Genomic DNA, 23,407 nt, shown 5'->3' with positions numbered 1-23,407 from the left:
AGGAACCTGTTGCAGCCCCTCTCTATCCCCTCTCTCATGTCAGGGGCTCTGTGTCCTCCCCATCCCGCCTTCCCCTCCTCCACACCATGGTGAGGGCTGTGTTCTCATCCCCCTTTCTCCCTATAGCAAGATTCTCCCATTCCTACCTCCCCACACACCAGGGGTTCCATGGGCTTCCCATCATGCTTAATTCTTTCCTCTCTGTCTGGGAGAGAAGTCTTTCAAGATGTCAATGTTTTTAAACTGTAATTAGGAGAATCAGCAGAGCTGAGATGGGGGTATTGTTACATTGGGAAGCGTTAACGGCAGCTACCTCCCAGTTCCTTGATCTATAGACAACTACAGAGGTGGCTGAAACTGCTGAGTCTGCTAACCAGACGGCAGGTGCTTTGTGTGCCACACCCACCACGTCCTATTTCCTGAGCTTCAACAGATAAGGTGAATTTGAAGCCTAGAATATTCCCTGAAATTCTGGAGGTGTTTGGGTTCAGTGTTGGCCATTATCACATTAGACAAACAAACTGAATTGCCATCCAGTGAAGTGTAGAGCCTCACTTTGCTCAGCCAATTGCTGTAGCCCTGGCAATTTATCTACAGAAGGGGTGTGGCCATGATGACAGCTCTGGTCAGAAATGGAGCTATTTCACAGTCTAGAAATAAATAAATACTGTTTACACATTGTCACACCTGCAAATCTTTTATTTCCTGGACCGACACCTGAAAAACGCTGTTACAGTACGAGTGATGACTTCAAAACACAGTTTTCTGGTTAGGTTACTCCAGCCAGAAATACCCAAGGAAATGGACTTAAAATCCTGGTACAGAAATATTATCAGCTTCTGTTTTTGGAAAGTGTGAAAAAGGGGCACATTTCCACAGAACATTGTTTGTATATAATACTGGGAATGGTCATTGTACACTTCCTTTGCATTTGCAGATTTGAGGAAAAAAAACCTGTGAAAATTAAGTTGACAGTAACTGACAGTTCCATCTAGTACCAGGCAAATGGCAGCTCCACGGCACAGTCTGCCCAGGAACCTGAGAACAAAGGAACACGAATACCTGGCCACGCACTCTTTCACCAAAATCTAACAATTCCACAGCATTTGTAGTGTTTCCACTTTCCAAGTGCTTTACAAACATCTAATCAATCCTCACAACAGCCCTGTGAGGTAGGTCAGTATCATTATCCCCATTGTACAGATGGGAAAACTGAGGCAGAGAGGGGGAGTTACTTGTCCAAAACCATTGCGCACATTATCAGAGTGACACACATGATGTGGCTTAGAGTGGGCTACTTTCCTTCTCTCCTCACAATCCTTCTCTACCTCCTGTGGGAGGTCAATGAGAAGGCTGTAATGAAGCATGTGGCCTGCAATTTTCTGATAAACACAAAATATTCAATTATTAGGTTGCAGGTATCCTGGGAAATGCAGCATTATGCTGCGCAGTGTCATCGTACAAAACATCACTCAACTGGTTATTGAGAATGTGAGAGTACAAGGTGGGGATGGTGGAATGGGGGAAAGAATCCCTCTTATTCACAAAAGAGGGCCAATCAATAAAAATGTGAACCTTAACCCATTTGCACTGTTTCAGGCCCTCGAACAAAAATCCAAAAAGGGCTGCTGAAGAAAGGAACAACAAAAAACAAAAAAAACACCCCTCCCCACCACTTTCATTCCAGTCTATAATCCCCACTTGCCAGGAGTTCAGTGGGGAATTTCAGCCCTACCTCTTCCCAGCAACAGAGGTCACAGAGTCATTCCGATGAGCAAACAGAGAATAAGACTTCTGGAGTTTCTTCTTCTCTCACAGATTCCCTCATACATTATATAACATACGGAAACTACTAAAGCAGTGATGTGGCTGCACTATGAAATAACCCCACCTGGCGGGCTCTCAACCATGGACAGTCAATGCAGAAGGCTGGCACAATTACATTTGTATTTACCCTGAGACTTGCATTCAGGCACCTAGACACATGTTCCATTCCCTTAGCCTTGCAGAGACCTAGCCAATGCTCTCAGCACAGATTGCATTGGCTGTGTGCTGGAGATGCTGTGCAAGTAGCTTTGACACAAACCAACAGCAAACATGTTACATTATTACCCTTTAGGTCAACCTACTACTGTCCCTCCACACCAGTGGTTCTCAACCAGAGATACATATACCCCTGTGGGTACACAAAAGTCTTCTAGGGAGTACATCAACTCATCTAGATCATCTAGATATTTGCCTAGTTTTACAACAGGCTACATAAGAAGCACTAGTGAAGTAAGTACAAACTAAAATTTCATACAATGACTTGTTTATACTGCTCTGCATACTATACACTGAAATGTAAGTACAATTTTTATAATTATATGGTAAAAATGAGAAATAAGCAAAATTTCAGTAACAGTGTGCTGAGACACTTCTATATTTTTATGTCTGATTTTGTAAGCAAGTAGTTTCACCTCACTTAAAAACTTGGGGTACATGACAAATCAGACTCCTGAAAGAGATACCGTAGAATGGAAAGATTGAGAACCACTGGTCTAGACTACTCACAATTCTCAGCATGCACCTCAGGCGCTGAGTCTGGAATGAAATGGTGCCAGTGAAAAAGGCAAGGTGTACACAGAACCAAAGCAGTGAATTAGCTCCCTCCTTGGCTAAGAAAACAAATTCTTCCATTGCCACGCATTGCTGTGCACAGAGCAGATTCTTGTGTTTAAACAGCAAAGACCCCTCAACTGCAGTCATCTCAAGAATTTAAGATTAGACACACACCACCTTACAGGAGCTAGAAAAGACCTCACTGAAAGAGAATAATCTGCCACCTCGGCCAAAAGGAGCTGGGAGTGCTATGGAGACAGAGCACTGAGCCATGGGGTTGAAAAGAGAAGGAGCAACTACCCGGTCCTGCTGAACACAATGGCATCACTGACTAACTCAGGAGCCCGATAACCCCTGCTGAAGCCGAAGGCCAAGTGCCATGATGCTAGACCAAGTAGAATTCCTTCCATATGTTCTTAAGGGTGGGTGGGGGTGTAGAACACACATGTGCAAGGATGTTCTGTCAAAATACCAAACTACTCCCAGGGCCCCAATACCAGGGCAGGAGCCAGCACTTAATGAATTTTGATGGAAGGATCATTACATAAAAAATTAATATATGGAATAAACTACCACAGCAAGACCAGGTGCACATAGTACAATTGTTCTCAAATATTTTCACACCGTGGAGTCCTTGAAGGCAGAGACAAACCTTTTCATGGACACTTTCCCTCCCAATCAAACAATTTCGATCTCACATCTTCCAAGAAGCAGCTACACTGCTTGGTTGCATTAAAAATATATTGAGAAGGAACTTAAATGCCATGGGTGTGACAGCTCAATTACATCCCCTTGCTTTGTACTTGCACTGCTTATTTCCTATTCCTACATACACCGCTACCTCGATATAACACCACCCGATATAACATGAATTCGGATATAATGCAGTAAAGCAGTGCTTTGGAGGGCGGGGCTGCGCGCTCCGGCAAATCAAAGCAAGTTCAATATAACACGGTTTCACCTATAACATGGTAAGATTTTTTGGCTCCCGAGGACAGCGTTATATCGTGGCAGAGGTGTATAAGGCTTTATACTTTTTTAGTCCCAAAGCTTTCCTCTTTGCTTTCAGCCCCACTTCAGGACACTTGAAAGTTTGGTCCTGTCCTCCAGTGCAACTACTATCCCTCCAGAGTTGGTGCAGTATACAAAGAGCATCACAGCTGAGTTTACACCACAGAAATAGCTGTAACAGATAGAAAGACAACAAACAGCCAGGTAGAGATGTGTTGGTGTTTTGAGTAAGATGGTCAAGGTAGTCCCTGAAAATCCAAAGAGAATCCTGCACTGGGATACAGCTAAGAGAGAACAGTACCTCTTGAGAGTGAAATGCCTCACAGTTGTGACTGAGCACATCTGCAGAAGCAGCTCCACCTGGATGAGCTTCACACACCATCACTGGTCCATGAACATTGAGTGTGAGTGTACAAACACACACACACACACACACACACACACACACACAGAGCCAACATTACAAGGGGCTGCCCAAGTATCCTCATTTAAACTCACAAATTAGGCAGTTTTGCTTGGATGATTTTCACACCAGTGATTTTCTTAATTCCACCCCAGTAAATGCCTCCCACAACATTTCCTCTAGAAAAGTCTGAAGCAGAATTTCTCTCTCCCTTATCCACGCACTCAAATTATTCCCTTCACTTTGCCTCCTCTGAGTCCAACTCTGTATTTGAAGCTACAAAGGCAAAGGAAGAAAGCAAAGTAGAAGCAGTAGTGAGACTGAGCATTGATTTAGCTGCAACAAAGGCAACCAGTCACCAGGCTGAACAATAAGGAAGTGAAATAAGCCACAGCCAGGAGGGGCTCGGAAAGGGTGGCTAGTACATTGTATGGCTTAAGTGGTATGGCACTAGAAGCCAAGAGGTGGGACAGATTAAGCTTTCCAAGGCAAGGAGGCTGTAAGTGCAAATAAGTTATTAAATGATCTTAATGAAAGTCAAAAAGCAGCACAACACATCTAAAAGCAAACCTGGAGCAGCCCAACAGCCTTAAAAGGAAACAAGCACTAAAATATTTGCTGGATGTTCAGGCCCTGAATGTTGAGACTCACGCCTGTCTTTGATCGTGGGTATGGTCATCCTGATTCTGACTTTCACATTTCTCCCATGGACACATCATCTGTATTTTCTTTAAGTAATATGGTAGATGCCATACCAGGTCAGATCACTTTTCCATCTAGGCTCACATCCTGCCTCTGGCAGCCACCTATGGCAGATGAGGAAGGGAATCTGACAACTTAACAGTCAGAAACATATAATATATCACAAGTCTGTGCAAGGGCATGGAGAGGAAAGAAACAGAAATTTGTTCCTTACCCAGCTCATAATAAGTTTTCCCCACCCAAGAATTATTGCAGCTAATGTACCTGCAGATTGTATTCATGAGTCCATTTTTTTATTCTTCCTATTTGCCTTGAAAAGAGTTCTACTTAACTATATTTTGCATAACCATCTTGCTTTTATCCATTTAAAATGTCTTGTCTTTTAAGTGCCCTCTGGTTCTTGTATTATGATACAAGATACGAACAGTCTCCCAACTGGCTTCATTGTACTTATATTTATAGCTATATATATCTGCATTATTGCATCTTACTCTTTGCCTTCCCACATTTAATAGCCCTAACCAACATTTTCAGGAAGTTTTGGGGTGCCTTTATTTCTGGAAACTCAACCTTGTGTCCAATTTTTGGTTGGAGTATTGCTGTTCAGCACTGAGGCTCTAGCTACATCGAGAGCTTACAATGGTGCAGCTTCGGCGCTATGGGCTCTCTAAAGTAGCTGTTCTAATACGCTCAATTTCTAGAATGCTGTTATAACAGATTCTGAACTATTCTGTCTTCTGACCTCTTAGAACACAACGCAGCTTCTAGGTGGTGAGCACCTGAAAACCAACCATTCTGAGGGCTTGGAGTATATGTCCAGTGTTTGTAGGAGGTTTCTAGCACCTGGGAGATGGGTTTAATTTGGACACAATTATATTGAAATCCCAAAACATTCAAGTAACTGGAGAATTGGTCTGAAATCAGTAAAATGAATTTCAATAAAGACAAGTGCAAAGTTCTACACTTAGGAAGGAAAAATCAAAATGCACAAATGCAAAGTGAGAAATAACTCAGCAGGCAGTTGTGGAGCTGAATAGGATCTGGGGGTTATAGTGGGTCTCGAATTGAGTATGAGTCAACAATGTGATGCAACTGCAAAAAAGGCTTACATTCTGGGTGTATTAACAGAAGTATCATATGTAAGATACAAGAGGCAATTGTCCTGCTGCACTTGGCACTGGTGAAGTGTCAGCTGGAGTACTGTTTCCAGTATTTGGGCACTACACTATGAACAATGTGGACAATCTGGAGAGCATTCAGCGGAGACCAACAAAAACGCTGGTCATCAGAACCAGTGCAAGCAGAAGCAGGAGGGAGAATAGTCTGCTAGAGCAGCAGCAGTGGAAGATTCTGGCTTGAGGGAAGTTGGAGCTGAAGAACTTACAAAGAAGTAACTAATTCAGAATGAATGACTCTCTGAATGGTTTAAATATTCCCTCCTGTGGATGTTTCCTTACATTTGTTTATGGTAATTGTCATCAACCATCATGCTGTCCAAATACACATTTTTATCTTTCTTTGGTCACAATCTTCTCTAAACTTGACTAACTCAAGAGAAGTTATATTTAAGATGCAACTTCACTAGTTTCCTGTCCAACCTACCTTCCAGAATACATACTGAACAACGCTAACATTCATACTGGTCACTGGGAAGCCACACTCTTACACTTAGCCCTACTCCTTTGCCCAGCTACACAAAGCAATGAAGCATTACAAGAAACCATTGTAATAAGCTGACTTAACTTGCAACCCTTGTGTACCTTTTCGCATCCAAACAGAACGGCTGTCCAAGGTGCGGTTGCAATGTTAGTTAGCTGCAACACTTGGTACAAGACCTTCAGTTCAGATCTAGAGGAGCTGGTGCTGACTATAATGGCTTCACCCCAGTATGGACATGTAGCAACAAGCATGGCAGCTACAATGGTACAACTGCCTCTAACTATCCCACAATGCAGTGCCTCATATCTGGAAGTTACCCCAAAAGCCCCTGCTCCTAGCAAAGGTGCTAGGCACTATATGATGGAATGCTCTGGTATCACAGTTGCAATACAAGACTCATGTGACTGCACTAGACTGGTTCCACCAAGAATGGAATTACTGTGTGGGTGCACTACATGGTTGCAAGGGCACGTGATGCACCATGCCACTTCATGCAGTCTCACTGTGTGATGGTTTCCTTGCTTAAGGTAGCCAAGACTTTTGCTTCCCATCTCAGTCAGTTTTAATCTATGACAAAACTTTACCTCCGTCCTCAGATGCCCTAGTTTCTTTAAATTTGGGACTTTTTCAGTCAACCAAACACTCTATGCACAGGTTCTTCCCTTCCCACTCTTTATTTAATACTCTTCTGCACAATTCTCACAGCTTAGAGAGGCCTTAGCTTTACAAAAATCAGGGTGGTACAAATCAGCCTATACTCTGTGTACTCTTTGGTGGAGTAGCTGTGTTTCTTAATGATATGTTTTGGTCAGTAGTTCAGCAATAGTACTTAGTTCTTTACTTTCTTAATGCCACCAACTCCACTGACGTATTCCAGCATAAAGCTCAGGATGCTCCATTTACTTTAAGAACAACAAAAACCCTAAAATTTTCATGACCTGTAAATGTTAACTTTTCCTCATCACCTATACTACAGAGAAATTTATTCAGATTCTCTGCCATCACCTGTTCCTTGGTGATTGTCTTTACTATACCCTGGGTGGTCCAGCAGACTCACTGGCTGACTCAGTTTACTTGCTTCTGTAGTATTTAGTAAAACTGCTTTGCTGTACTTAGCCATTTGTTTTTCAATCTCTTCTCCCTCCTCTTGCTCTCCCGTTTTTTATTTGTCAAAGCTTATGTTCCAGCAGCAGGGAGAGTACGTGTCTTGAAAAGCAGTGTTGTGGCCCACCTAATCACAAGACATTCATTTCTTTTCTAAGCCATAGCAGAGAGGTGGTTTCTTACTTGCTGGAGATCGAGTTTAGCCCTGGGATAGGAAAACAGATAACGATTCCGGTCAAACACCTTTTCAACAGTGATTTATTATTCCTAGTTCCTTGGCTCAAACTCAGAGAGAATCTGAGTGTTGGCAAAAAGTGGCTGTGAGAAGAGACACAGAGAAATGCCATATTCCCTGCTCTGCAGTACTTTTTCCTCTTGTAGATAGATAATGGTGCTACTGGAGAATGGCAGTGACTGCTTAAAGTGCTATGGCTCTGTCTCAGTCCCTGAGACTGCTTCTATTTCAGGGTTTTCAATAGTGCCCCCTCCACACACACCTCCATCAGCATAGTATCTAAGCCTTCTCTACCTATTCATTTAAAAAAAAAAAAAAAAAATATCTCATGCCCCATTTCTGAAATCACAGCAGCAAATCCTGGCTTCTTAAAACTACAATTATCACGGCCACCCTTGCTTGCTGCACTGCACACTGCATGGGGCTCTCTCTGTATTCTGCATGTGTGTTAGCTTTCATAGGTGTTTGCCTGACTTCGCAGGCCTGGAATCCAGATCACTACACTGACACTTCAGTGCTGATGGCAGTTTTTGCAAAGACATTCAGTTTCACTGCAAATATTGTCCCTCTTCAGTAATGCTTCTGCTAGCTCAAGAAAAGATTGGCTTCGCGGGAATTCCTGGCCTCCTCTGACTCCATGTGCACTTAAAAGAGACAAATTACACAGACTGTTTTTTTTAAAAGGCTTGATTTTTGCTTCCCATGAGCACTGTCTCAACATATTGCACAATGTTTTCTTTATTATAAAAACTGTCTTCTGTATCAGGCAGAAAGAAAGAAAAAAAGTTTGCCAAGGAGGTGCTAATGCATACTGTTGTCTGTAATTAGAGGTACGTGGTTGTTTATGTGGCCATCGGGAAGTAGGACCTAAATAAACAAACAAAACAAAAACATTATTAATATCTTGTTCAAGAACTTCATCCATTGCATTTGCTTTTTTTAAATACACATTTCCTCCATTCTCTGCTTTTCTGTATCCTTAAATCCATAAAAGCGTGTGTGTTTTTCCCCCTTGTATAGTAGATTTTCCAGAGAACATCACTGTCCTTTCATTACAAATCTGGCTAAGGACCCATGTGTTCCAACTATTATAAAAAACTTTTGAATATGCTCCTAATGAAATCAAGGGAAGTTTTACCATGGATTTAAATAGGAACAGGATTAGGTCCTACAGTTGTAATCGTTCATTACAGCTAGCTACCTTTGCTAATACACAGTTGTTCTATTTCCTTAATTTCTATGATAAGAAAAGAAAATATTCTTACAGGTTTGTGAGAGCCCAGTTTGAAACGACAGCAGATAATTTCCACTATGAATCTTCCAATGCCATGTAAAACGCCTGTAATATCAAACAGGGTTTGAGTTTTCAAAAGGAATAAAATGAGGACTGTGTAAAAAGAGGCTTCTGCAATAACAGCACCACTACATCAGGTTTAAACTTAAACTCTGTTTCAGTACAACTGATCACCATACAGGCACTGAAAAAAATAAAGTAACATTTTCTATATATTTTTCATTTCCCCTTAACAAAGATTTCTATTTTGAAATGGAAACCATTCATTTTTTTCCATGCAAATGTAACCTTAAAAAAAGCAATTTCATGTTAGAAAAGCACCAGGGAATTAAGTTAATCAACAAGGAGATTTACATTACTATTTATTCATTGGCTTGGAGAAAACAAAAATCAAAAGCTTTGATTCAGACCGAGCAGTTTATTACACCACCCACTTGAAAAAACTTGACAGGAAAAATCAGTTTCCCACAAGAAGCTGAAAGCTGTTTTAACAAGTTTAGTTTTTAAAATTGGACAGAAGCCTATATGAGCTTCACAAAGGTCTTCCATGTCATTGGTCATGTGCCACACACATGCTGCCCCTTGAATGAATCAGAGATATGCTCTGAATAACCAAAAATCCCAAGTCTGACTTCAAACCAGTTACCACTACTGCAAGGGGCACAACTCTGATTCTTTGAGTCAGAGCTGTGATTTCTGAAGAGCTTACAGAGCTAACGAAGATATTCAGTGAAACAACATGGGTTCTTTTGGTACCAGCAGACCTTGTAACATTAGCAGTTGTAATAGGAGTTCAAAGGAATTTTTTGTCACAGGAAGCAATCCAGAACCAATCAGCAATGTCAATCTAGCGAGGCTTTCTGTAGCACTGCTCTAGGCACCTTTAATATCATGCTTTTCCCTCTATTTCTTTACAAGTGCCAATAAACTATTCTTTCATATAAGGTAAATGGAATTGGGTTCAGAGACCGTTTGTTGAGCCAGTGGCTCATTGATAAATCCAGAAACATCACTCAAGCAAGGCAGGGAAAAAGTAAGTAACAGCCTGGGAATAAGATCACAGGGGAAAAAAGGTGGTTTCAGGTAACAGGAACGAAGTGCCATGGTGTGGATGGGGAAAACCAAACAACTGCTGGGTATCAAGCATGGTTACAAGCTCAAAAACTAAAGGGGCTCAGAGACCACTGAAGCCATTATTAATTACCTATGTAATCTGGCTAATGATTATGGGGTTTTTGAATTTCTCTAATTTCAAAATTACAGGAACTGTGAGTGACTCATTTTCTCATTGGAACACAGTATACAACCCTTGTACAACCCTTCCAGTAGACAAACGAAGTGCTCTGAAGTGTTTTGATAATGGATAAAAGTATAGTCCCTTAAAAGAATACAATGGCTTTTGCCCGAGTTATGCTAATTCAACATTAAACACTGTCAGCATAGACAAATATGTTTTCTCAGGCAAACAGCATCCACTCAACAAGACAGCAAATGTTCAGGTTAAAAGTGTCTCTGTTTCACCAGTTTTAGTACAGACTAGGAAGATACTTTCCTCAAATTAAAAGCAAGGGTACCAGTAATTCTTAGGCAAACAGGAATCTGATTCTTTTTATGATTCACTATGGCCCTTAGTAATCAGTGAATGGAGATGCCTCTTCAATTAAAGCTAGTTGTTTCTCTCAGTGGCCAAATCCTATGATCCATTCAAGACTTAACAAGGAAAAAACTTCATGATGCCTTTAATGGGAGTTTTATCTTAGTAAGTTTTGGGCAAGGTTAGCAGAATTAGGCCCGAACTACGGTATAGAGTCAGACAGGATATTAGAGGTCAGACCAGTTTGTAGTGTATATCCATGAACTTCCAGAAGAGAATAAACTATGGTTTAGTTAGAAAAGAAAAGAAATGGCGAGTTCACCACAGACAACAGTGTACTGGGATGTTCTATACACAGTATTAGAAATTCATAGCATTTCATGCACAAACCAATATCCCACTCACTAGTTGCGAATGGCTACCTAACAGCTTATTGCAAGAACTCACAAAACAAGTAGCATAACCAGGATGGCCACTGAATATATGGCCTTTAGTTGCTTAATCCTATCTACCTGGTAGGACACAAGAAGGAATGCACTGATGGTTACCTGTAGTTGAGAAAATTCCACCAATAATACCACAGAGTCTTATTAAGAACTGCCAGAAGGGCATGTGTTCTTCTGTTACTGTCACCATAAGTGAACTGATGTCGTATTTCATGAATATCCCTGATACCCCATGGCTGCCAGCTGCATGGTTAATCACTCTTTCCTGAGGGCAAAGAGAGAAACATACACAAGTTAGGAGTCTCACATCAGTCACAGCAATATCTAAGGGACATGGTTGATAAAGTTGTTAGGACAGTCAGTAATCAACATGAGACAATAGAGCAACAAGGTGACACCTTTTAAAAGCCACACAGTAACTAGATTGTGATCAACGTAGGGGTGAGATACTATTTTATACTGTAGACCTTTATGCTAGCAAGTCATTATTCACTTTCCTGTTTACGTGCCCTTTGTATTGAATACCCTTGTTCAATACCAGTAACTAGTACTTGCCCTCGTTTTATTCTATAACTAAGCAATTTACACACTCCTCTCAGGATACAAGTTTACTTAATACATTTGTTTAAGGATCAAGTTTAAAACCAGATCATCCCTGTCCTTTATGCAGGTGTATGGAGTACAGATACCCATACACCTGCATAAAGGACAGGGATGATAGGGTATATAGATAGGGTATATAAAGGCCAGGGACTGCTTCCTCCCTGTGCCCCTGTAATTGCCTCAGAAAGGAAGGAAAAGACATAAGGGTCATGGCTCTGTCCCATTCCATGAAACAGGCCAAGTACACCAGGAGGAAGTGCAGCCTCGCAAACATGTCCCAGGATGCTCCAGCCTTGCACTGCTCCTAATACAGGGTTGGGCCATAAAGAAACATTCTAGCCTGTAAGTGTTTTTTTTCCTTAAGTATGAAGCATCCAGGAGCATTTTAAATTTCACAACATGTAGGCACTGTACCAACTTTACAGAGAGGCAAACTGAGGTGGCTGAGAAAGGTTATGGTCCAGGTCTTAAGAACCAGCTTCTAGATCTGTGTGCCTCATCTGAGACACATGGGCCTCATTTTTAGAGTTTCTGAGTAGCCACAGCCTCAAATGAAGTCAAGAGGAGCTGCAGTTTTATTTATTAGATCCCTACATACGAATTTGGGTGCTGACTCTTCAACATCTAAGGCCCAATTTTCAGAGTTGCTAAGCATCCACGGATTGTATTGTTTTCACTCGGAGCATAGATGCTCAATACTTCTGAAAAACCAGGCTCATATATTTGAAAATTTTAACCCAATGGGTCTAAAGACAGGAATCCAAAATTACAGACCACTTTAGAAAATTCCACACTAAGTAACTGGACACAAAAATCAAACAGCCAGGTAGGTCAGAACTCATGGGAAAGGACTCAAAATTCCTGATTCCCAGCCTCTTGCTCTATCCACCAGACTAATCGAGTGTCCTTAATCACTTTTATAACTTCCTCCAATTTGTGAAAAAACTCTTTTATACCAAGGGGCCCAGAACAGTGCACACTATTCCTGACAATCTCACCAGGGCCATTTACATGATACCTCTGACATGTAGTCCAAAGACATTTGCTTTTCTGTTGGCATATTGTGCTGCAAGGTCACATCCCCTTTGTGGGTTTCTTTTGGTAACATCACTTTCCAAGTTTGAATATCTGTGTTTCAGTTTGTTTCTCCCAGATGTATTAGCTTGTACTCCCAAGTTGATTTTCATCTCTCTAATTCTCACCTTGCTCTGCTTCTTGTATATGATTTCTTACTAGCATAATTCAGTATGTTCTTAAAAATTAACAGAGGGGTAGCCATGTTAGTCTGGATCTGTAAAAGCAGCAAAGAATCCTGTGGCACCTTATAGCCTAACAGACGTTTTGGAGCATGAACTTTCGTGGGTGAATACCCACTTCGTCGGATGCATGATGTATTCATCAACGAAAGCTCATGCTCCAAAACGTCTGTTAGTCTATAAGGTGCCACAGGATTCTTTGCTGCTTTTAAAAATTAACATGCTTCTTACTATCCTCACCTTTCTGCCTCTCCCCAATCATTAAGATGGTCAAGTAAAAAGCAGTTTAAAACCGAGAAGTTCAAGTTCTTTTGAATGGTTTTCAAGAGAAAAGTCGTTGCATCAATCTGAAGTCATTCTGAAAAATGTGCTGCTATTTGCATGGTAGCAAGAGCTGTTGATAAAATAACCTGTCAGGTGGGAGCTGCTGAGGAAATGCACAGGCAGCAAAGAACTAATTCACTGAAGATATATTCAGCAATGAATAGGCTAAAGAAGTAAGCTATGTAAGAAAAGAGCAAAACTAAACAGAAAGGTAATGTATCATGGAGCAGTTTCATCCCATCTGAGAATTTAATACACTCCTTCCTTTTACTAAAGAGCATCCAGTATAATGGAAACTCAAAATCACAGACAACTGATTGAAAAATTCAGACCTCTCATCTTTCTCCAGTACATTCAGTTGACGTGTATAACCATGTTATATTTATGATATACAGTTACTGTTTGTTACCAAACCAAAGTAAGAGAATGCCAGCTTCATATATCAATTTATAAACTACATATGAAGAGCTTTTATTAACTGCAACACTTACAAACCAATATCACAGAAGAAACCCATACATACTTTCATAATTTTAGAGCCAACAGGGTGTATTAAGCAATAAGGACAGATGCCGACAGACTTTATTAGGCATTTAAAAAAAAAAAAAAGCTGGATGGAGGCAGTTAAGGTAAGTATGCAGAGCAAAGGATGCACTAACAACAGTTGGTTCTTTTCTGATTGCTACAGACAGCCTGTTATTCTAAAGCTATATTAAAGAGAAAAACAATCTTTCTTGAGGGCATTTTGGTCTAATATTTCTACTTCCAGCTGCTGCAGAGGGTTTAAGTGCCGGTTCCTAGCAATACCAGTTACTTCAGTTGAGCTACAACACTTTACAGCAGCTGAGGATATGCCCTACTATAAAGAGAAAAGTGGAGCTTGTGGTACAGGTATTGGTTATCGCTCAGGCCTTGTCTACAGTAATACAATTTAACATATTCAAACAACAGCATTAATTAACATTACTTTAACCATGGCTTTGTAGTCACCATAGACAAGGACAAGCTATGTTCCCCACTGTATCTGCTACTGATGTTATTAGGCTCTACAGAGGTCAGGTTTTAATCATGACGAGTTGGCACAATGTGGATCCTGGGTTTTTCAGTCCCTGGACACATTCTGTAGTCTGCCACAACAACACTTACACTCTATACAATTTTTCTCTGAAAAACTGTTCTCTAATAGCCTTCCTCAGCCCATTTGTTAATTTAAAAGAAAAACTATACTGTTAACAGGCAGACTTGCCTGGTGAGACATATCACTGTAATCCCACCCACAACCTCAGTTATTCATAAAAACTTCCTCCTAGGAACTTACGATTCAGTAGTATCTTTCAGACCAACTGAATCCCAAGAGATTTACAGAGTTAAAGAAATCACTACTACTAATAAAATAAATATTTTTCCTAGCAGAAAGTGAGAGAAAGGAGGAAGAAAAGCTGTGATGTAAAGTGAGATGGAAAAATCAATGAAGTGGAGAGATTTAGAAAAACTGTTCTAGATGGCAGGAATAGTGAGATTGCCATTTCTCTGCAAGACAAAATGCTAGATGAGCAGGAGGAGTGAGGAGACAAATATATCTTGCATGATCCAGATCATTGATTATGTGCCTCTAATTTTTGTTCCTGTTTTGAGTTCAGTTCTTTACAGAATAATCTCTGCACCTTTTCTTCAATGTCCTTAATGTCCCACTGCTGAATAAAAAACAAAAAAACACTCCTTTTTCTCCCCCTTTGATAATGCAGCAAAAACAATTGTCCATGAAGCATAGCATAGAGCTCCCAATGCAAAATGAAGGCTGTGAGGAAACGCTGGATTGTAGAATAATCAATTTCATACAAGTTACTTTTTTTTTTTTTTTTTTTTTTTTTTTTTTAATTAAAGTGCAGTATCCCTTGCCTGCCTTTCATAGTTCAGCTTTTCAGGAGCTGTTCCTTCAGCTTGTAAATATCAAGATCAGCCCGAGTTCAACCACTGATTAGGGAAATGATAATGAGACAGGTGTAACGGGAGTATATTAGAATGCTTTCTTCTTATTTACATCAGTCTTTAAACATTTGCATGACAGATTTTGGCAAGGAGTAGACTGAAGTAACTAATAGCTGGGTTTCCCCTTTTACAGATTTGGAATTTATAATGAACACCGAATTTAAAGATAATAGAAGTTTGACAATCAAGAGACTGGGTGATTAACAGTAGGTGCCTGACCGAATGCAAATCAAAATAGCTGGGAGCAAAGAACAGTAGCGTTCTGTACCCTCCAGTTTCTCAGTCCAACAGGAGTTGGATAAGAGGACTAGAGATGGATTACGTATTTATCACACAAGCATATTAGAATAATTTATGGGAATCAGTTTTCATTATTAGCCTCAAATTAAGTAAGAAAGGCTGGTTGCTAATCATTAAATCTAACATTGGGACCCAGGATTTTTGGATGCGAGATATTAATGCAAATAACTGAATATATGTTGCCACATACATACATTTTACGTTCAGTATAACATCACTGACAAACATCCCAACATATCCTGGAGTATTTCAGTAAACTGACCCTGCCTGAACAGTTTTTAAAAGCAAAAACCAATCGAGTCTCAATTTTCCCATCTAGCTTTGACAAGTACAAACACACTAAAACAAAACTTTTCCTTGGGTTGGTTTCTAACTGGGACTTACCCTTTCTGTCACGGAAAACTGGTGAGTTTCTGCTGAAATTTTATACGTATGAAGTTTTGTTGGCACGACTGTGATAAAATATTGGAACATCTGGTTGTCTAAAACAAAACAAATCTTACTATTGAATTAACACTAATTATAGAGTAAAAATCATTTGAGAGAGATATTCAGATGTTAAACAAGTATTTTTCTGAAAAGACCATTAAGAATATTATCTATTAAGCTCTGTCTATCCTGGGGGCAATTTCAAAAAGTCCAACTGCTGACAACACTGGTGTGGCTCCATCAATGTTAATTTTGAGGGTTAGACCTTAGGATAAATTTTTGCACATGCCAGACTTCACACATTATTAGTAGTCCCACTGAAGTCAATAGGACAGTTCAGTGTATGAAGTTTAGCATGTGCATAAATCTTTCCAGGGTCCTATTGTAGACAAGCCACAGGCTGCCACTGCTGTTTTAACCACCATCTCATGTAACCCTGCACACAGAAGCAGGGGTTATGGCAGTGGTTTTAAGAAGGTGGCTGAAGCCAACGGTTTGTCTATGCAAGTTCTTCCAGTGTTCCTAACACTAGTGGGTCTGCAGCGATTAGATTTTCAGAAAGTTTCCCTAGAGAAGACAGTTCATTAGAGAACTCACAGTAGACAATCAGCATTTTGTAATATATTTGTAATATAATCCCTCTTTAAATCAACATCCTAGCAGAACAAACCACCAAACAACTGAAATGATAATTTCAAGTGAAATGGTATTTCAAATCAGCAAAGTAACATCAACAGTTGATCTGCTGTCTGATCAAGGTCTGTTGAGTCTAAAGTTTTGAAGTTTTTTAGCATATTAAAATATTCATGTCGCACAAATAAGAAAGTCCATTTCTTTTCAATAGTTTGGTAAGTAGTCTTACCAGTGACATTACAATAATACTTGGTTACTCTAAAATACAAAAACACATCCAAAGAGTTCAATATGTTTAATTGTCAATGAATATGTTAAACAGTGACTAATCCTCACAGTAGCTCTGTGAGGTAGATATTAGCCTCAATTTATAAATGAGGAAATTTAAATGACTTGCCAAAGACCACACAGTGAGTCGGTGACAGAGATGGGAACAGAACCTAGGATCCCTGAATCTCAGTCCTATAGTCTAACCACTAGACAGTCTCCTTCATGATGACACTTGACTCTTGCAAGTCCAAGTTGTAACATACAACTGTAAAACTTTTTGAAATTTGTCCATATAGGTGAGTGCTCACCCATAATTTAAATACAGTACATTTGTATGTGCAACTACAAATCAACATCAGAAGTAACAAAGGAGAAGCAAAGTACTGTTAAAAAAAGATTACACCATGAATGATGCAGGATAAATAAAAGGAGTAACTAAATGATGCATTCCTTATTTACCATAATGTACCATTTGTTAATAGCAGAATTCAAGAAAAATGCTAATATTTTTAAACTAAGAATTAAAAAAGCAGCATCTCAGATACTAAATTATTTTTCCATCATGAAACACTTACGATCTGATGCAATTTTTTCTGTCCCATCCAAAGGATTAATAATTCCTGGAATGAGCTCTCCAAAAGACAAATGATCTATTCTATGAGAGAAGTTGTATGCTGAAAGACAACACACAAGAACCACCAAAGGTAAGGGGTTTATTTTGGTGAAATATGAAAAAAAATTTACATTTCACACACACACCAATTGGAATATTTGATGCCATTAGGATGGATATAAAACGTTATCAGGATTTGCACTTTTGTAAATATTTCCACAAATCCAAATGTGTATTTATTATAAGGAAAGCTTGCTTTACTGGCATCATCAATATTTAAAAATATGTATATTCAATTTTAACTCAGGACTTCCCTCCATTTTTATAGGCAATATAATGTAAATCAGGGGTCGGCAACCTTTCAGAAATGGTGTGCCGAGTCTTCATTTGTTCACTCTAATTTAAAATTTCACGTGCCAGTAATACATTTTAAAGTTTTTAGAAGGTCTCTTTCTGTAAGTCTATAATATATAACTACTTTACATACAACAATAGTTTAAATAAAGGTTTTTTAAATGTTTAAGAAGCTTCATTTAAAATTAAATTAAAATGCAGAGCCCCCTGGACCAGTGACCAGGACCCCAGGCAGTGTGAGTGCCACTGAAAATCAGCATGCGTGCCATAGGTTGCATATCCCTGATGTAGATCAAAACGTACAGGCATTTGCAACAGCCCAAGAGTTAAAGGGCCAAGAAGCAGCCAAGGAAACCTGGAATTACACTACAGTTCACATTTCAGGCTGACCAGAAGTGTTGGAAAGATTAAATTGTTTTATTGATTAAATGCACAAACTTACATAATACAACCATAATGTTATTAATTTAGTTCTTAACCCTGAAAAGGTTTGTGCAGATGATTAATTGCAATGGGAATACATGCACGTAAAATTAAATTCATATGGAAGCCTTTTCAGGACTGGAGGCTTAAACAGTAAAGAGTCAGGAAGCAAAGCTAAGTTGTCACAGTAACGCGCACACACACACACAATTCAGCAGCCTGACTAGTTATCCAAAACACTGAAATAACGCTTTATGAGGTCAAAAATTTTAAACTTTTTATAGTCTAAATATTGCAGGGGAACAAGCTCTCTGAAAAATACAGATTATACAGTACTTTTGAAATCCAAAATATACTATTATAACATGCTTTTTATTGTTATTTACATATTACTTTAGATATAATTTTACATTATGACTGTTACACAATCAGCATAAACAGATAGATTGTGAATGTCCAATGCGTGAAAACATTTAAGTCACTTTATAATACACCACTACCTCGAAATAACGCCACCCGACATAATACAAATTTGGATATAATGCAGTAAAGCAGTGCTCTGGGGTGGGGTAGGGCTGCGCACTCCAGTGGATCAAATCAAGTTCACTATAACACCGTTTCACCTACAACACGGTAAGATTTTTTGGCTCCCAAGGACAGTGTTATATCGAGGTAGAGGTGTATAATATCCTGAAGTGTATTCTCTGCTTTCTTTTACAATGCAAATCGCTCAGCTAGAATATCTCAGCAATAGTATGTGTCCAATACTAATGTTCAAATCAGTAGCTAGGAGATGCTATGAACCAATAGTGGTTTTTGAAAGAAGACAGTAAAAGCTTACAGTCATGGCTCACAAGGGCTGCCAAGTGCGCATGGCCTCGGGGATGCGGAATTGCCCTAAAGAAAGCAGAAACATGTTTTATAAAGCAATGGTTTAATGGACACTTATGAGAAACTCAAATAATAAAAACTGGGGTTTCCATAAAGCAAATCACCAGTTTTGCCTTGATTTCAGTAAAATTGCTCTTTATAATGGGCATTGATGTTTTCATTGTTGCTCAGTACAGACAACCAGAGTAACACCTGAAGACACATTAAGCTCACGAAAATCTTCCAATACACACAAAAAGTTACTTTTAGAAGCGCCAATAGGTTTTGTCTAGCCAGAGCGCAGCAAGGGGAAAAGCTGTCAAATCCTGGCATGGTCCAAATACAGTACAAGACCAACCAAATTGCCAATGCTTAATATGGGCTTCCCTGCACTTGCCTTGTGACTAGGCAGATTATCAGGTTCATTGTGGGACTCTATAGTATGTGCATTGGGAGAGGTTGGAAGAGCAGAAGGAAAGAGAGAAGGAAAACAAAGGGTGCACCAGCATCACACTGGAAAAGGGCCAGTCTGGACTGGAAAAACTAGTACGCTTCCCCAGCCCCTCTTCACACTCAAAAAGAAGTTTTAATTCTAGGCTTGCTTTTACTACCGTATGACCTAGTGTAAGGTTTACCCCTAACAGAGTTAAAGAAATCCTCCTTCACCGTTCATACATTAAAAGTTGAGTGACTATCCTAAGCAGATGCATTCTGGAGAAATGGGAGATGAGATAAAAGATTGGGAGATCAGGCAGCAGAAGGCTACGATAATCAAGGAAAGACACAACCAGAAGGAAGGAAGCAACAGAACTTAGCAAGAGCATAGATCTGAAGGGGATGAGAGAGAAGACAGGTTATACTGGGATGCAGGAAGGACAGAAGAGATGGCAATGGAAAGAGTAGGAGGGGAGAGATTAGAGCTTCAATTTTGGACAGACAGCTTGAGAAGACAGCTGGACACCTAACAATGTATGTCAGAGAGGTAATTTTGAGAGACAAGACTAAATAGAGGTGTAGGTTTGGGATTCACTCTAGCAGAGATGGTAGTTGAAACCACAAGAGGACATATGGTTATAGAGTGGGTCCACAGAGCGAGAAGAGAAGGTTTTGCAACTCTTAAGGATGTCAGACAGGCATAGAGAAAAGAATGAGGAGCTGTTTAAGGAGATACGTTGATGCTGAAAGAACAGTCGGCAAAGCAGAAGAAGAATTAGAGCACAGGCCAAGAAAGGGTCATTGCAGAAACCACACATGGCCTGTGAACATGACACCCCTAGCCATGCTAGTGCACAATGGTCTGGCTTGGTTATAGGCATACATTTCTAATATAGATTTCTAGTTTAAAGTGCTTACATGATAACAGAAGCATGTCAGGAAATTGTGATCCACATTTAGTCATGACTCTCTAACACACTTCTATAACTATATCATCTCATCCATACAACTAACAAAAATCTGTGCTGGAAAACATATGCCCTTCACTATGACAAACAACTCTGCTCTCGAACAGTCAGAGGTATAGTAAGGTTGGGCCCAATTAGATAATAGGCAAGTATGAGCATTCTAAAAGTATTAGCTGTCACTTTATCACACGTTAACAAAAGGCACTAGTTCATCTAATTAGCTGTAAGCGTTCAATTTATGGATATATGACAACATTGCTGAACACAGGAGAAGCAGCTACTTCAGCAGACATTTCAAAAAGTTCCATAGTCCGTGTTGACTAGAACCAGACGTGAAGAAATTCGGTGTTTGAAATGAGAGATACCATATGAAAAATATGACCAGAAAGGGAATCTGTATTATGATAGAAGCAGCTAACTAGGCAAAGTGAGCCAAAGAAAGTTTTTTCCTTAACTACATACACATCTGTCTTGGTCAATTTGTGGTATATTCAGTAAGTGAAAAGAACATACTTGCCCACAGTTATGTGAAAGTTTCCTGCCACTTTATTGACATAGAGATGACCATGAATTCTGCACGCATCTGGAGGCAGTAATGAATTATCCTCCCTGTTTGAACAAGAAACAGGGAAACAGCTCAACACACAGTAATTGAGATTATTTTATATGTAGGTGAAAAAATAGCATCAACGTAAAGTTTAGAAACCCACATTCTTCTGCCATGGAAAATAAACCTTCTGGTACAACCTAGATATTCAGAAAAGGGAAAACAAACTGTAATTACAAACTATGAGCTTTTAAAACATCTGGACTTCTATGTTAACAAGCACATTTTATAGTAGATTAAGCTCACAAAAAAAAGTTACACACCCTCATCGAGAGGAAAACAAATTAAGAGTAGCTCATTTTATAAACACTCTCCTGGCCAGCCTGATGCCACTCAGAGTTTCAACACATCACTCAAATGTTCAAGACTCCTAGGAGATGAGGCTAATCAGATGGACAAGAACCGAAACAATTACAGAGAAGACGCTCGCAGGCCTTATGGATATCTACCATCTCATGAAACACTTTTCAGCAACTCAGATTGAAAATAGTTTATTCAGGTAATGCAGCTGTACTGACCAGGGTGAACAGCACAAAACAGTTTTTTTTAAAAAAACAGTTGCTGAAAGCTAAGTAATGACTGTCTCAAGAAAAGTTTTCAACATCTGTTATTAAGAAGTTTTGCCCTGCTCACAATTGCTGGTATAACCATGTCACCTGAAATAGTTTCCAGATCTACTTCTGAAAACAGTGTAGTTTAAATGGTGCCCCAGAAGATAATGAAATGGGGCATCACTTCTGAGCACTCCTCAGCAGTGGTTTAAGGTGAAAGAATACAGTTGATCCCCAGACATGGGAAAGGAGAAAACAGTGTAGTAACTATGAGAGGGAGCATTTATTGTCACTGGAAAAGGAGAAACATTTTTTTTTTAAATTTACACCAATTAAGGGCAGGCACAGAATGTTTTCTATATATTATTTAAATGATTTTTAATTAAAGAAAAAAATTGTGTGTTATTGATTTAATATTTTTTTTATTTATATTAGAAATGCAAGTGCCTAATAAAGCAGGTTAAAAACCAGTAACCCCAGGGGCGGCTCCAGGTATTTTGCCGCCCCAAGCATGGCAGGCAGGCTGCCTTCAGCGGCTTGCCTGCAGGAGGTCCTCGGTCCTGCGGATTCGACAGCACGCCTGCAGGAGGTCTGCCGAAGCCGCGGGACCAGCGGACCCTCCACAGGCATGCCGCTGAAGGCAACCTGCCTGCCACCCTCGCGGCAACTGGCAGAGCATTCCCTGTGGCTTGCCGCCCCAAGCATGCGCTTCGCGTGCTGGTGCCTGGAGCCGCCCCTGAGTAACCCCTGTCGATGACTGAAATGAAAGAACTGAAACAGAGGACTCTAAAATTGTTTTAGAAAGGTCGTTTATCAAACTAAGTAGATACAATTTGTTTAAAATATTCAAAAATATTTTGTAACTAATTTTAAGCAGCATTAACATGACCGTTAAGTGATGAGTCTTGAATCTTGTGGGGTGCTGAACATCATAAAAATGCTAAAGAAATACAAATGGATTCATATAAAAAAGCAACAACCTTTCTGGCAAGCGTTTGCCGGCACACTAAGGATGTAAGTAAAATACAATCCAGTTCAGAATGTTATTGATTTCTTCACAACCCAGACCTGCAAGTTTCTAAAACATTAAGACAAAGGTTTGGATTCAGGGAAACCTGAAGCAAGGGAGAGGCATTCAAGTCTCTTCACCATCATAACTTTGTCTTCAAAAATGAATTAAGGAAAGCAGTCAGTCATGTGAGAGAGCGAACTCAGCTGCATGCAACAATTTCTCTCTCACCTTGGTGGCAGTGCTGTTGAAGCACTTTTAAAAGCACTTTTGAATATCACATCTTGAAGGGAGTGTTCTTCCTGCAGCCTACTCTGAATTAACTGCAGCATCCTAAAGATCACACAGACAAGTACAGTAAGTGGGAATGCATGCAACGGACTAACAGAAAATAAACTCATAGTTACCGCCAGATACATTAGTTACATATTATAAAACCACTCAATTCAGCAAAAGGATGGTATGTTAAATATAGACATATGCCAAACATTCCTACTGCTCAAGTATACACAATTTAAAAACTAAAAGTAAAAGCACTGGTGTTGGACTTACCATAGTATACCATGAGGATGCTAAAACTAGAAAACGATTCCTAAAGAACTAAGTATGAATTTAAAAAGGTTTTAGATTCTGTGACAGAGCTTTCAGATGCGAAGGACACAGTTAAGGTTTGTTGATGAGAGAGACAAGCTTTCGAGCTTACGCAGATCTCTTCTTCAGGAAA

General features: G+C 39.7%; 1 protein-coding gene across 2 annotated transcripts in view; it reads right to left on the bottom strand.

Moving 5' to 3' along the window:
• Window positions 1-670: 670 nt before the first annotated feature.
• ERGIC2 (ERGIC and golgi 2) overlaps window positions 671-23,407 on the bottom strand; it is a 40,945-nt gene continuing 18,208 nt past the window's right edge. For both annotated transcript variants that reach the window (XM_032803978.2, XM_075064911.1), the window contains 9 exons: window positions 22,915-23,016; window positions 21,030-21,125; window positions 19,085-19,140; window positions 17,429-17,527; window positions 15,906-16,003; window positions 11,152-11,314; window positions 8,981-9,054; window positions 8,528-8,582; window positions 671-7,685 (listed from right to left, as the gene is read on the bottom strand). In XM_032803978.2, the coding sequence (XP_032659869.1) occupies window positions 7,660-7,685; window positions 8,528-8,582; window positions 8,981-9,054; window positions 11,152-11,314; window positions 15,906-16,003; window positions 17,429-17,527; window positions 19,085-19,140; window positions 21,030-21,125; window positions 22,915-23,016 (769 nt within the window). In that variant the 3' untranslated portion in view covers window positions 671-7,659. The remainder of the gene's footprint in view (window positions 7,686-8,527; window positions 8,583-8,980; window positions 9,055-11,151; window positions 11,315-15,905; window positions 16,004-17,428; window positions 17,528-19,084; window positions 19,141-21,029; window positions 21,126-22,914; window positions 23,017-23,407) is intronic.

The sequence above is a fragment of the Chelonoidis abingdonii genome, chromosome 1 (genome assembly GCF_003597395.2).
Source record: "Chelonoidis abingdonii isolate Lonesome George chromosome 1, CheloAbing_2.0, whole genome shotgun sequence".
NCBI classification, from domain to species: domain Eukaryota; kingdom Metazoa; phylum Chordata; order Testudines; family Testudinidae; genus Chelonoidis; species Chelonoidis abingdonii.
The sequence above is the reverse complement of the archived record's forward strand: the minus strand, read 5'-3'. Positions and strand labels throughout refer to the sequence as shown.